Below are 14,999 nucleotides of genomic sequence, written 5' to 3'. Positions count from 1 at the left end.
AGAGGTCAAATGCTCAGTGGAGCTCAGCAAGATGAGTCAAAATTGTCAAAACCCACAATGACTGCTATGTGTGACTTAGTTGACATGGCACCTACTACCACACCCTGTTCAAAGGCACTTAAATATTTTGTCTTGTTCATTCACCCTCTGAATGGCACACTTACACAATCCATGTCTCAAGGCTTAAAAATCCTTCATTAACCCGTCTCCTCCCCTTCATCTACACTGATTGAAGTGGATTTAACAAGTGACATCAATAAGGGATCATAGTAGTCACCTGGATTCACCTGGTCAGTCTATGTCATGGAAAGAGCAGGTGTCCTTAATGTGTTGTACACTCAGTGTACAAAAAAGTTCCAGTATAAGAATTAAAAACAAATGTTCAGTTTTGTCATAATCATCAGTGTCTTAAATGATCCAAAATGAAACCTTATAATCCAAGTATTTGCACGTTCTGAGAGTAAACTTTATTCCACCATCACAAAAATACTTTTGGACGGCTGAAGCGAGCACATTTTTATTCAGGAAAATGTATCATAAAATGTATTATTTATCTCTCTGATCAAAAGTTAAATATGTTTATACAGAACAAACGTTTAAATACGCGGATCTGTTTGTATTTGTTAGATGCCTATGTTTCTGTGCTGTTCTCTTTTTTAAACAAGACTAATACCATCAAAGTTCGTCTCCATAGCAACTTGAAGCGTTCAGGAAACAAATTGTAAAAGGTTGTTCTCACCGAACAATAGCAAATAGGGTAAACTTTTATTTATTATATCATGAGCTCAATAACGAGGAGTAAATCTCATGTTTCGGCACTGACGTCAGCGATAAATCCACTTGCAAACCCAAGAGGAGCGAAAAAGCAATGTGAACTTTGTCAAAACCATGCGCACCTGCAATGCACCAAATGTCGAGTAACTTTCTACTGGTAAGTTTATGAAGTAACGTTAGTAGTCGACATAGCTAGCTAGCATAGATAGGACTTAAATGACCATAAATAATTATTGCCATTGTTTTAATATTGCTCCACTTTTTTGTTGTGTAACTAGTGGACTCCAGTAGTTAAATACACAACAAGAACAACAACTTGCTAGTAAGTTACAGTAGTTAAAGCTTCTGACTAAGTTTTATGAAAAATACATCTGATCAGTTTCAATACTAGGTGGCAGTGTTTAGCTAGCTACAAACGTATTACTAGACTGTCAGAGAACACTAAAAACAGACTTGTGTTTGCCTCAGTCAAAATGTGGTACTGGAAACAGTTGGAAAGCAAGTTAGCTCTTCTGTAGCATATTTTTAAGAGAAGAATGTCAAGTGAGTTATGCCTAAGCCCTATCATGTGGTCTCTGAAAGAGTGCACCCTTATATAATAGCAAGTCCTACTGAATTTCTAGTTTTATATGCTACATTTAAAAGCACAATCCTTAATTCGTTCTTCATCCAAACAGTAGCCTCGCCACTTGGTTTGCTGTATTTGCTGAATTTGTCACTTTTGGGAGAGCAAGGCTTCTTACTAATACAGTACCTTCAGAAAGTATTTACCCCCCCTTGACTTTTTCCCCAAGTACAGTGGGGGAAAAAAGTATTTGATTCCCTGCTGATTTTGTACGTTTGCCCACTGACAAAGAAAGGATCAGTCTATAATTTTAATGGTAGGTTTATTTGAACAGTGAGAGACAGAATAACAACAAAAATATCCAGAAAAACGCATGTCAGAAATGTTATAAATTGATTTGCATTTTAATGAGGGAAATAAGTATTTGACCCCCTCTCAATCAGAAAGATTTCTGGCTCCCAGGTGTCTTTTATACAGGTAATGAGCTGAGATTAGGAGCACACTCTTAAAAGGAGTGCTCCTAACCGCAGCTTGTTACCTGTAAAAAAGACACCTGTCCACAGAAGCAATCAATCAATCAGATTCCAAACTCTCCACCATGGCCAAGACCAAAGAGCTCTCCAAGGATGTCAGGGACAAGATTGTAGACCTACACAAGGCTGGAATGGGCTACAAGACCATCGCCAAGCAGCTTGGTGAGAAGGTGGCAACATTTGGTGCGATTATTCGCAAATAGAAGAAACACAAAAGAACTGTCAATCTCCCTCGGCCTGGGGCTCCATGCAAGATCTCACCTTGTGGAGTTGCAATGATCATGAGAACGGTGAGGAATCAGCCCAGAACTACACGGGAGGATCTTGTCAATGATCTCAAGGCAGCTGGGACCATATTCACCAAGAAAACAATTGGTAACACACTACACCGTGAAGGACTGAAATCCTGCAGCGCCCGCAAGGTCCCCCTGCTCAAGAAAGCACATATACATGCCCGTCTGAAGTTTGCCAATGACCATCTGAATGATTCAGAGGACAACTGGTGAAAGTGTTGTGGTCAGATGAGACCAAAATGGAGCTCTTTGACATCAACTCAACTCGCCGTGTTTGGAGGAGGAGGAATGCTGCCTATGACCCCAAGAACACCATCTCCACCGTCAAACATGGTGGTGGAAACATTATGCTTTGGGGGTGTTTTTCTGCTAAGGGGACAGGACAACTTCACTGCATCAAAGGGACGATGGACGGGGCCATGTACTGTCAAATCTTGGGTGAGAACCTCCTTCCCTCAGCCAGGGCATTGAAAATGGGTCGTGGATGGGTATTCCAGCATGACAATGACACAAAACACACGGCCAAGGCAACAAAGGAGTGGCTCAAGAAGAAGCACATTAAGGTCCTGGAGTGGCCTAGCCAGTCTCCAGACCTTAATCCCATAGAAAATCTGTGGAGGGAGCTGAAGGTTCGAGTTGCCAAACGTCAGCCTCGAAACCTTAATGACTTGGAGAAGATCTGCAAGGAGGAGTGGGACAAAATCCCTCCTGAGATGTGTGCATACCTGGTGGCCAACTACAAGAAACGTCTGACCTCTGTGATTGCCAACAGGGGTTTTGCCACCAAGTACTAAGTCATGTTTTGCAGAGGGGTCAAATACTTATTTCCCTCATTAAAATGCAAATCATTTTATAACATTTTTGACATGCGTTTTTCTAGATTTTTTTGTTGTTGTTATTCTGTCTCTCACTGTTCAAATAAACCTACTATTAAAATTATAGACTGATCATTTCTTTGTAAGTGGGCAAACGTACAAAATCAGCAAGGGATCAAATACTTTTTTCCCCCACTGTAATTGTGTTACAGCCTGAATTTAAAATGAATTAAATTGAGATTTTTTGGGTCACATTGTTACACACAATATCCCATAATGTCAAAATGGTATTATGTCTTCATTTTTATTTTATTTTTCTTACAAATTAATACAAAATGAAAAGCTGAAATGTCTTGAGTCAATAAGGATGGAACACCTTTGTTATGGCAGGAGTAAAAATGTGCTTAACAAGTCACATAATAAGTTGCATGGACTCACTCTGTGCAATAATAGTGTTTAACATGATTTTTGAATGACCTCTACCTCATCTCTGTACCCCACACATACAATTATCTGTAAGGTCCCTCAGTCGAGCAGTGAATTACAAAGACCAGGGAGGTTTTCCAATGCCTCCCAAAGAAGGGCACCTATTGGTAGATGGGTAAAAAAACTAAAACAGACATTGAATATCCCTTTGAGCATGGTGAAGTTATTAATTACACTTTGGATGGTGTATCAATACACCCAGTCATTATAAAGATCCAGGCGTTCTTCCTAACTCAGTTGGCAGAGAGGTAGGAAACTGCTCAGGGATTTCACCGTGAGACCAATGGTGAATTTAAAATAGTTACAGAGTTTGTCTGTGATAGGAGAAAACCTTGTAGTTACGCCACAACACTAACCTAATTGACAGAGGGAAAATAAGGAAGCCTATACACAATAAAAATATTCCAAAACATGTATCCTGTTTGCAATAAGGCACTAAAGTAAAACTTTAAAAAATGTGGCAAAGAAATTAAGTTTGTCTTGAATACAAGCTCTATGTTTGGGACAGGTGTGACCTGGGTGTCCTGACTCTCTGTGGTCACTAATGACCCTATGGCATTTATCGTAAGAGTAGTGGTGTTAACCCCAGTGTCGCTAAATTCCCAATCTTGTACTCATACCATCATGGCCACCTAATCATCCCCAGGTTCTAATTGGCTCATTCCTCTCCCCTGTAACTATTCCCCAGGTCGTTGCTGTAAATGAGAATTTGTTCTCAGCAACTTACCTGGTAAAATAAGGGTTAAAAAATGTAATTAAATTCCCTGTGGCCGGGTTAGGTTTTGACTTAAATCTATTTCACAATCTGTGGCAAGACTTGAAAATGGTTATGTAGAAATGATCAAGAATCAATTTGACTGTAGGTGTGCAAAGCTTTTAAAAACATAGCCAGAAAGACAGCTGTAATTGCTGCCAAATGTTATTCTAACATGTATTGACTCAGGGGTGTAAATACTTATGTAAATGAGATATTTCATTTTCAATACATTTCTAAAAACATGTTTTCTCTTTGTCATTATGGGGTATTGTGTGTAGATGGGCGAGACATTATTATTTTGTATACATTTTTTTATTCAGGCTGTAACACAACGAAATGTGCAATAAATCAAGGGGTAGGAATACTTTCTGAAGGCACTGTACATAATATGGCCTAGTGCTTGGTGACAGCCTTCCACTAGGCCTAAGCTTTAAGGGATGAGACACTAAATCCATTCCCTCTGAGGGAGCTTAAAAGTGTGTTATATCCCTGGCTCTATTCCCCTTACTGCATCTCTTCTTTTAAAATGCATTTCTCTCACCCTGCAAGTATTCTCCAAAACAAGAGAAAAACTAGCCTACTTCTGGGGCCAGCTGTCTGCCTACGTCCCGATTTAATACACGTCTCCGTGCCAAGGGACTGCGTAAACACTTCCATGCTCCGGAGCAACAGCGAGCAATCCCAACTAGCCAAACACACCATACATTATGGTCTACAGACTCAGAGTTAGGGACCTTCAAGGAATGAGAAAGTACAGGTCTGTGTCCTTAGAATCCCCTTGACTCTTGTGTGAGTGCATAGTAAGTGCACATTTCAGCCCTTGTGAGCCAGCCCATATGCTGTGTTATTGCCATGACGTGACTGAAACTCCAGACCAGTAAAAACACATTGGAATGTTCAAGCACCGCAGAAAGAAAACATGAGGAAACTCAGACAGTTCCAACACATTGGGAAAATAGCAAGATGCATGACATTATTAACCTGTTATTTAATGGCATACAATTTAGGATACCTTTAGGAGAATTGAAAGATGTTGCACATGGAAGGATTCAAATCATAGCTTAGGCCTATGCCTTCTTATTAAACTGTTAGATAAGGCAATGTGACTTATGCAGACAATCTGATGTCTTATCTAGTCTAGTGTTCCTTAAAAATGTTCTGTAGACAGATCTACGCATGACATGCCAATGCATACAGGTACAGCTATAATGTCTTCAAAACAAAGTTCCTGAAAACAAGAAATGCCATTTGGTAAAAGTAAGTACTGTGAGAAACCACATTGCTCACATTCAGTCCTGTGTGATTCGCACAGCGGGGTCAGCTAGGACAAAGGGAAGGGAGCCCATTTTGGGGATTGGAATGCAGCCCATGTCTCTTTTTTCCTTTTTTTCAGTGACACGGAACACCAGCAGGCTGACTGGGTAGGAATCCATGAGAAGATCTGCCAGCTGCTCATCCCCATCCGCACCGCAACGCCCTTCTACAGCCTGCAGGCGGACAGAGACCACCACTGCACCCAGATACTGCACAGACAAGTGAGGATCAGACACTCACCAGGGTCTCATTCATTAGGGCACACCTAACGGAAAACAATAACCATCGGTTCTTATGGACTAGTCCAGTTAGGGAGGCTCTTTCAGTCCCTTTCTACTGTTTGTTGTCTAATGAATATGAACCTGAATAGAGATAGCTGAACCCAAAATCAATGTTTTGTCAGACATTTGCATACCTAAAGAGTTATTTGAGGACAAGATGATTCCAGGCCATCTTCTAATTAAGAGCCTATACAAAATTGGAGAAATCTGTAGCCCTCAATCACAAATTATGTCTGTAGAAATATCTGATAACTTTGATTTTGTGCGGAAACAACCTACTGAAACACATGCCCTGTACTGTAACTGTAGTGTCTTTGCCTGGTGTAACCCCTGTTTAGGAGGAGCTGATTGAGATCTCCAGGGCTGTGGCTCAGAAGAAGCTGTTTGAGGGGAAGTATCAGGAGTCACTGCCTGCCGCCCAGCTCTCCCTGCGCTGTGCTATGGACGTCTATGGCCCCAGTGCTGTCCAGCTGGTCCCTGCATACCTCCTGCTGGCGGAGGCAAACGTGGGTGAGTCACAAGATGGAGGAAACTCCCCATGAGCTGGCAGTTTTACCAAAGAACCATAGGAAGGCAGAGACCAAATCAATTCAAATGCAGCTATGAGATACTATTGTGTTTACAATATTCGTGCAAGGGTAGTAGTGGATAGATTCGATTTTAGAGAACCTGCACTGTGTCTTCAGTCCATTTTCAGCATTGTGTTGAACTCAAATCATTGCTGATCTGTGTCGAACTCTTTGTTGAAACACTGTGATCCATTCTTTTCGGGCCGAATCTTACTTAGGAACCGTGCAATTTCATTTCGCTACACCCGCAATAACATCTGTTAAGCACGTGTATGTGACCAATAAAATTTGATTTGATTTGAATTCCCTCTCAAATCTCCCATTTATGCGACAGTCAGAGATATGCACGTGGATCTCAAGCTAGTGTTCAGCGTTCACAGTCAATAGTCCTGCCCTGTAGATTCATGATTTAGATGTTGAGACCCTTACCTCTGATCTGTAGGCCCATAGTTCTGTCCTGTTTAAGTTTAGTTTTGACCTGGATTTGACCCTGCTACATGACTCTGACCTGTAGAGTGACCAATACCACCGAACTGTAGACTGTTGTTGTGTTGCGTATGACTCATTCCTCTGCTCCCCTCCCCCCAGGTCTGGGCAGTCTGGCCCAGGCAGAGGGGTACCTGTCTCAGGCCGAGTGGACGGTGATGAAGACGCCCGAGTGTAGCCAGACCGTCCGCCACCAGCTGCACCGCAACCTGGGTCGCCTCTACACCGCCACGGAAAACCTGGAGGGAGCGCTATTGCACTTTGCCAACGACGTGAGTGTCAAAGCTTATCAGTGGTCAAATCTACCAGTGCTTCAAAACCACAGATTTACTATGGAAGTCGAACTATAGAGGTGCATTTCAATTGTGGAAAGTGGCTTCCTCTCTTTGTTTCTTTGGTGAAAAGATGGGATTTAGTGCGTCTCCTTCATATTTATTCATTTCAGGCTTAGGGAGTAATGGATTACATGTAACATATTACAACAACAAAAAACCTGAAATCCGTTACACTACCAGCAAAATATTGTAATCAGATTATAGATACATTTGAAAAACTAGATGATTACTTGACACCTTTCTGTTTTATCAATGACACTCAAATCAGCATTGAAAAAAGGCACAAGTTTAAGTTTGTTTCACCTGGGTGAACAAACTTAAACCACAAGTCAGAGACCACTATGATGACACACCAAATGTGTTTTATGAATCGCGGGAAAAGAGCAGGAATAGGCTTTTGTAGGCTACAGTCCAAGTATGTTTTCCAATGGTGCAACTGCTGTCTGCATCCAAAGGTTATCCAGTTTAAATAAACGCTTGGAGGTAAGGACGACAGCAGTGGTGTAGCCTACGGGCGATACTGATATCAGTTATTATTGATATCTACATAGCGCATTGATGTGAATCACACTGCTGGCAGAACTTAGCGATTTCCGCTAGATGGGCCAGCAGCAAAGCCAAAATTGGCTATGTAAAAATGTATGAAAACCAACATTTGCTTTTTGGTCTTAATTTAAGGTTAGGTTAGGCATTAGGGTTAGCAGTCTGGTTAAGGTTAGGGGTAAGGTTAGGGTTCCGTTTAAAAACAGATTTCCTGACTTTGTGGCTGTGCCAGCTAGTAACCACTGTGCAGAGCTGCCTCCAGAACAAGGTTAATGTCGAAAAACAGAACCTGCACCTCTTAAAGGTCCAATGCAGCTGTTTTATCTCAATATCAAATACTTTATGGGTAACAATTAAGTACCTTACTGTAATTGTTATCAGTTAAAATTGTTAAAAAAATATATATATATCTTGCTAGGGTGGTCTGGAAGTGGTCTGAGTGGAGATGGGAAAACTGAAAGCGAGCTGTTATTGGCAGTCTTTATTATTGGTCTATTAACTAATTTAGCGCCTGGTGTAGTCACCAGGCAGGCCAGAAATCCATCCCACCAAAACAGGCTGACATTTCAGGTAGTCTTTTTAAACAGCTCTTACACCAAAAAGGCATTATCATCATTTTCACAATTTCAGAGTATTGTTTCAAACTCTTAGTGTGGAAGTATATATAAAACACAGGGAAATCTAGTTTCTGACTGCACTGGACCTTTAAGAGGAAAGTAATCAAAATGTAACTGAAAGTAAACAGATTGAATTACTGAGTTTGTGTAATCCAAAAGTTATGTTACAGATTACAATTTTGGACAGGTAACTAGTAACTGTAATGGATTACATTTAGAAAGTAACATACCAAACCCTAAAAATCTGAAAACACAATGATCACAGTGCAGATTATAAGGAGTTTTTCAGTATTGTTTTAAACCAATCAGGGCCTGTATTCACAAAGCCTCTCAGAGTAGAAGTGCTGGCTAACCTGATCCTAGATAAGCACTCCTACTCTGAGACGCTTGATACATATGCTCTTTTGCATGTCCAAAATGTTAGCTCCGTGTTCACTGAAGGTTGCTATCCCCATGCCAAACATAAGTACCAGTGGAGAATCTAAGGAATTATGAATGCACCTTGACTACCTATTTGAATAGAGGTATAATATGCTGCAATATTCCACATCTGAACCTGTTTCTTTGGTTTTCAGGTGTACTATGCCAGTGAGGAGTATGGCTTGGATAACATTGTCACTTGTGGTGGGTACTTTCTGATGGCCAATGTCTTTATCAAGCAAGAAAAGATGGATATTGCCAGTTCCTTATACACTGAGGTAAAAGTTAAATAAGTGCCTGACAGTAAAACTGAAGATAAAATACTGTAGTGTTATCGTGATTATATTACTGGTCTAGCATTAAAACAGCAAATGCGTCCATGAAAACATAGTGTTTTGGTGTGTTAGTTTGCCTGACTACTTTTTTGTGTCTGACTTTACAGGTAGCAAGTACATGGCACTCTCACCTCACCAAACTTTTGGAGACTCATACTCCAGGATCCATGATGCTGGAGCACTCTTTTGGTGGGTACAGCTTCATATCGAATAGATACCAAGGACTGCTGAGAAATATGTATACATTCTTTGGTGGTGCGTATATGTGTAGTGCATCTACAACAGGTTTATGTATTGACAAATCATTCAAACCAAGACTAAATTAAAATGGAAACTTGATCAGATAATGGCTCCCAAGTGGCGCAGTGGTCTAAAGCACTGCATCTCAGTGCTAGAGGTGTCACTACAGACCCTGGTTCGATTCCAGGCTGTATCACAACCGGCTGTGATTGAGAGTCCCATAGGGCGGCGCACAATTGGCCCAGTGTCGTCCGGGTTAGGGTTTGGCCAGGGTAGGCCGTCATTGTAAATAAGAATTTGTTCTTAACTGACTTGCCTAGTTAAATTAAGGAAAATAAATAAAGATTATGATGCTGTTGAATTAGCTTCAGCTCCTTCAGTCAAAGTCCATACCCAGAACCATTGTGAACAGACTGATGGTAGATGATAATAAATTGTTGACACACAGAGATACATTAAACTGAATTGGTCTATTTAATTCTGTGGGCTCACTAACAGCCACATGCTGCAGCCAATCACACACTTAATAAACAACACCACTGCCAGCTCTAAGTGGCTTGATGACATCAGTAGGCATCATCATCATCTCCACCAGCCCAACAGCATTTGGCTTCATTCGTGGATCACTGAAAATAAGGTCAATGGCGCTAAATTTAGCATCTTACCCTGACGTGCTATCCTAGAGCTAAACCCCAGCTTTAAATCGACAGTGCTGGGGGCTGACTAAGACCATTCATGACACATCTCTGGCTGTTGCAGCATCCGACACCGCCTCTCTGCTGCTTCCCTGCCCTAGTCACGATGCTAAGCTTGTTAGCGGCAATGCAATTCCCCAGGATTTTCAGGCAAGCCACCACTGCAGAGCATGAGCTTGTTGTTAGCTCACACCGGTCAGTTTCTGCTGGGATGTGTCTTCTTCTCCTCTATTATGAGCGTTCTGGCACAGGATGGCTGTTATGCGCGCCTCAGGTTGGGTGCTACTGTAGGCTACATCTATTCATTGGTGGTGGATGAAGTAGGTTGACCCTGCCACGCCCACCCCAAACACATAAACAATGTAAAGAGCTTTGGGACCTGGTGACAAACGTTATATAAAACCAATCCATGAACAGTGTGTGTGTGTGTGTGTGTGTGTGTGTGTGTGTGTGTGTGTGTGTGTGTGTGTGTTTGTGTTTTCTAATGATCCCCATGCACATAAATCCCCTGCCTAATGGGACAACCACATAGCAGGCTTAATTTGCCCAGCCATAAATTGTCCGTCTTTCACTTAAACAATGGGAATGAACCAGGAAGATCCGTTTTAGGCTATGCCTACTGGAATTCCTTACAGTTTGGTTGTTGTCAGTGAAATATAAAGTCGCCCCACCACTCCAAATCTTCCATTTACATACATGATTTGTGTGAGAGTCTATTGGAAATTAATGAAATTCTTCTATAGTCTGGCTAGGCATGACAGATAATGAAAAAGCAGGAAACCTATATTTCAGTTAGTATTCAGTGGTCACAGTCAATAATTCTGCCCTGAAGACTCATGATGTTGAGACCCTTACCTCTGATCTGTAGGCCTATAGTTCTGTGCAGTTTAGGTTTAGTTTTGACCTGGAAGTGTGTGTTTTGTATTGATCTCCATGCAGATGAAGCTCAGCAGGCGGAAGCGGACCAGATGCTAAGGGCCATGCTGAAGGTTCAGGAGAGTAACCCCAAGCAGGCTGCGGCCCAGAACACCCTAGTGGCCCACTCTCTGGCCATGCTGTGGTTCCTAGGAGGATCCCCAGACAAGGTGAGGTGTTATGATGACCAGTGATCTGGTGGTTACTGGTGACACCCTGACACATTTCCCTCCACCGTGTGCTTCCCATGGAGCGCTGTCTAGAGACAGGATTAGCTTCTAATTGATAAAGCTTTAAAGATTATCACTCTGGCGGGATTTAGTTGGACTCGATGCGACTGGCCTGATACTCTAATTGCCCTCCCCGGGCTTCTGGCCAGGCAACTTCTCTCTGATCTCGCAAGTATGCTAGTGCTTAGTGGGGGATTTTGGGAGTGTTATCCAGGGATGTAGCTAGTATGCATATCTATGAGAAAGGTCATGCAAATGGAGAGAATGATTTGCCAGGAGAAGTTTAATAGTTGACCTCGTGAAGGTCACTCAATCCCACTGACCAACCAATTACCTGAGGGAGTTACCTGAGTTTAATGCATCAGAAAGGGAGTCAGGGGGATAAGGTATTTATAGTTATGGCAGCGTTTCCCAAACTTGGTCCTGGGCACCCCAAGGGGTGCACGTTTTAGTTGATTATTTGAATCAGCTGAGTAGTGCCCGCTGATTCAAATGATCAAAGCTTGATGATTAGTTTATTATTTGAATCAGCTGAGTAGTGCCAGCTGATTCAAATGATCAAAGCTTGATGATTAGATTATTATTTTAATCAGCTGAGTAGTGCCAGCTGATTCAAATGATCAAAGCTTAATGATGAGTTGATTATTTGAATCAGCTGAGTAATGCTAGGGCAAAAACCTAAACGTGCACCCCTTGGGGTCCTGAGGAATGAGTTTGGGAAAACCCTGAGTTATGGTCTTTAGTTCAATAGGACACAATGTCTTGGCGAGAGTAAATAACACACAAACCCCGAACGTCTCCCACTGTCCCACGTCTGCTTCGATCTCTCCAGTCCCTCCCTTGATGTTGTTGCAGGGATCAGGAGCAGCAGCTCTCGTCACATGACAACAAAGATAGTAAGAGGAGTTGGCTAAAGCACATGCAGTAGAGATCTGGAGCAGGCTATGATTGATCGACCTTCAATGGGGGTTGAATGAAGCTCAGCTTGGCTAGCCATTACAGTGCATCTTAATGACAGTTGCTTGTCACCTATACCTCATCTGCACTGATCTGAAAAGGAAAGTGGGAGAAGCCAAAGAGAGGAGACTTGGTTTAAAATGCTGTTCTTTCAGATCAGTGTGGTTGAAGGAGAAATATGAGGACAGGAAGCCACTATTAGAGATGACTGAAATTCACCTATAGTCTGGCTTGGCATGACAGACAATGAAAAAAGCAGGAAAACCAAGGACACATTTTTCATTGAAACCCATATTTCAGTAATGGCGTTTAAACATATCTATTTTCTCCATTGTCCGTAATAACTGGAAAAAGTTCGATTCCCTTTACAGTTGGATGCTTCCAGAATTAGGCATGTGTGTAAACTGGCTGCATTGGTATGGATGAAGATACTGAATAAGCCTTACTGTGGCAGGTTTTATTGAATCTATCCAAAATACTGACTGCACTTAATTTCCATTGCTACATTTGTCAATAAACAAAACATTTTTAGATATTGCCTGAATCATTTCAGTTCAATACCTTTCATCGTGGTGCATTAACATCAGAAGATTTGTATTTATTTTGTCTGGTTTGTAAAACGTCCCAGGCAGTGTCTCGGTAGTTCCAAATACTTTTCTTTCCTCGTCTTCATTCCTTCATAGCCGCTGATAGATTAAAGGACTGGATATGTTTTCAATTGTCCTTTCAGATCAGTGAGCATGGTACTAAGGAATCTTTTAGAGACTGTTGGGGCAAAGCCCAGTTTTACAGTGATACATATTAAGTATCTAAATGAATATACTGTGTATATACACACAACAGGCAGTGGGTGCAATGGCTTTACTGTGTGTGTGTGTTGTCAGGCACTGGAGTTTGGCAGGAAGGCCCTGCAGTCCAGCCAGCTGGTCCCAGACCATAGCCTGACAGAGCACATCCAGAGCCTGCTGCAGCTGGCAGCAGAGAGAGGCCCACACCTTACCATCGCAAGCTGACTGCCCGCCTGCCTGACCGCCTGTCTTCTTGACTGCCTGTCCATCCACCAGCCGGCTACCTCCTCAGCTCAACACAAAAGAAGCACGCTCTATACATGAAAAAAATGGGCCATAGTAGAATCATTACAGAATAAAAGATGCTGTGACTTTCCATGGTGACTTCTGATAGGATGTGACTGAACAGTAAGGATGTCATACCGGTATGTGTGTTTTTGAGTTTAGAATACCAAATACCCATGATGCAGACATGTTGGGAGAGGTACATTTCAGGTTCAGGCTCATATATGTCCACACTTGAGACATCTTCTATTCCCATTTGTGGGTATTAAGTATGCAATTACACTATTGCCATGTAGTTTCTAAATAAATACCAGGTAACTGGCGGTCTGTCAAAATTAGCGTCACCCCGTTTTCATTAATAAGATAATGCTGACATCTCATTGTACGTGACTGAAACTTTATTTGAATAGTGACAGAACACATGTCTGTTTTGAATAATGACTCATTTTATTTGAATAAAAAAAAGAGAGTTGTCTACATAATTTTTGCATTGGTAAATATATCAGCTAGAACCAAATTTAGGATCCATTTTCGCCATGCTGTCAAAATGGTTCACATAATAATGATATGATTGACCCTATTTCTTCACACAAAATTCTTGCATGACTCGAGCCTGCAGATGCATGGCATTAGCGGTCCAAAACGTCATCATTTATATACGTTTTTAATATTTCATCATACACAGATGGTTTGAAGGTGACATTTCTTGTGTTATGGATTATATGAATTTGTATTTAAACCCACAAAGTTTAATCAAATCATGAAAAAAATAGGGCATATCAGTAGCAGTTTTTTGATCAACTAAATATATCAATCAATATTGTAAACCTTAGAGCAAATTCAGGTTCTTTTCTGAAAACAATGGATGGATGAAAGCACCCTAAGGAACTCTTTCAAGTCCTACATATGTACAGGTCATTTCTGACATGTCTTTATTATTATTTATATCAAAACACAAAGAATAAATGTTAAAATCATTTCACTACTAGTATTATTTGTATAGAATTTTTACAACAATGCTTGTTTTTGGCATTCAGATTGATTTCCTATGTGTTGAGAGGCAGAGAAACTCAGAGACACATTGGATTCCTCAATTCCCTTTCAAATATATGAGCCAAATATACATTAGCAGCAATTCAGAAATAAATAGTAACTTTTAAGTTGTGTTGTGTACACAGTTACCAATGAGGATAGTCACAAACCCTTCACACAGCAGAGGTCAGTACAGAACAGGCTGGAGTGTTACATCATCAAACCAGCACCAATTTGATAGCTTTAGCCATGTCATAAATAGAATAGCCAGTGTAACCTGTTCTCGTCAATTGGTTCCTTGTCTCCTTCCTATGGTGGGCACTGATCGGAAAAGACCGGATAGATGAAATCAATGACTAGTTGGGGGTGCTGCCAGGCCAGTTTGTACTGTGATTTCCTATCAGTGTCCACAAAGGAATTGGGATGATAAGGCATTTTAAGTGTTTTTGGACACATACTGAACCATACTGAGTAAATTAACCTAGATATGCTGTAGGTTATATGAATGTAGTGAGCAGGGATATTATTTCAACAATGCATATGTTGGAGAAAATGGCCGTCCTTTAATTCTTTCCTATGGCTAGTCTTAAGGATGTGTTCGCTTTACATTAATCTAAAAAAGAATGAATGTGGAATGACACAGGCTTCATATAAAACACAATAAACGTAACCTTTAAAAAAAAGAAAAAGGGACAACAACAATTGTAGACCAGTCACCCAAAAGCTGTGGAAGG

The 14,999-nt window shown here is 41.2% G+C and overlaps 1 protein-coding gene across 1 annotated transcript; it reads left to right on the top strand.

Annotated features, from left to right (window-relative positions):
* Positions 1-699: 699 nt before the first annotated feature.
* On the top strand, positions 700-13,715 carry zmynd12 (zinc finger, MYND-type containing 12). The gene is made up of 8 exons (XM_014146066.3): positions 700-931; positions 5,617-5,758; positions 6,157-6,328; positions 6,976-7,145; positions 8,944-9,066; positions 9,231-9,312; positions 10,998-11,143; positions 13,045-13,715. Exons 1-8 carry the CDS (start codon positions 780-782, stop codon positions 13,171-13,173), a joined length of 1,116 nt encoding a protein of 371 aa, XP_014001541.1. The 5' UTR covers positions 700-779; the 3' UTR covers positions 13,174-13,715.
* The last annotated feature ends 1,284 nt before the right edge of the window (positions 13,716-14,999 follow it).

Source organism: Salmo salar, chromosome 15 (assembly GCF_965601325.2).
Source record: "Salmo salar chromosome 15, fSalSal1, whole genome shotgun sequence".
NCBI classification, from domain to species: Eukaryota; Metazoa; Chordata; class Actinopteri; order Salmoniformes; family Salmonidae; genus Salmo; species Salmo salar.
Note: the sequence above shows the minus strand (reverse complement) of the source record. Positions and strands in the feature narration are given on the sequence as shown.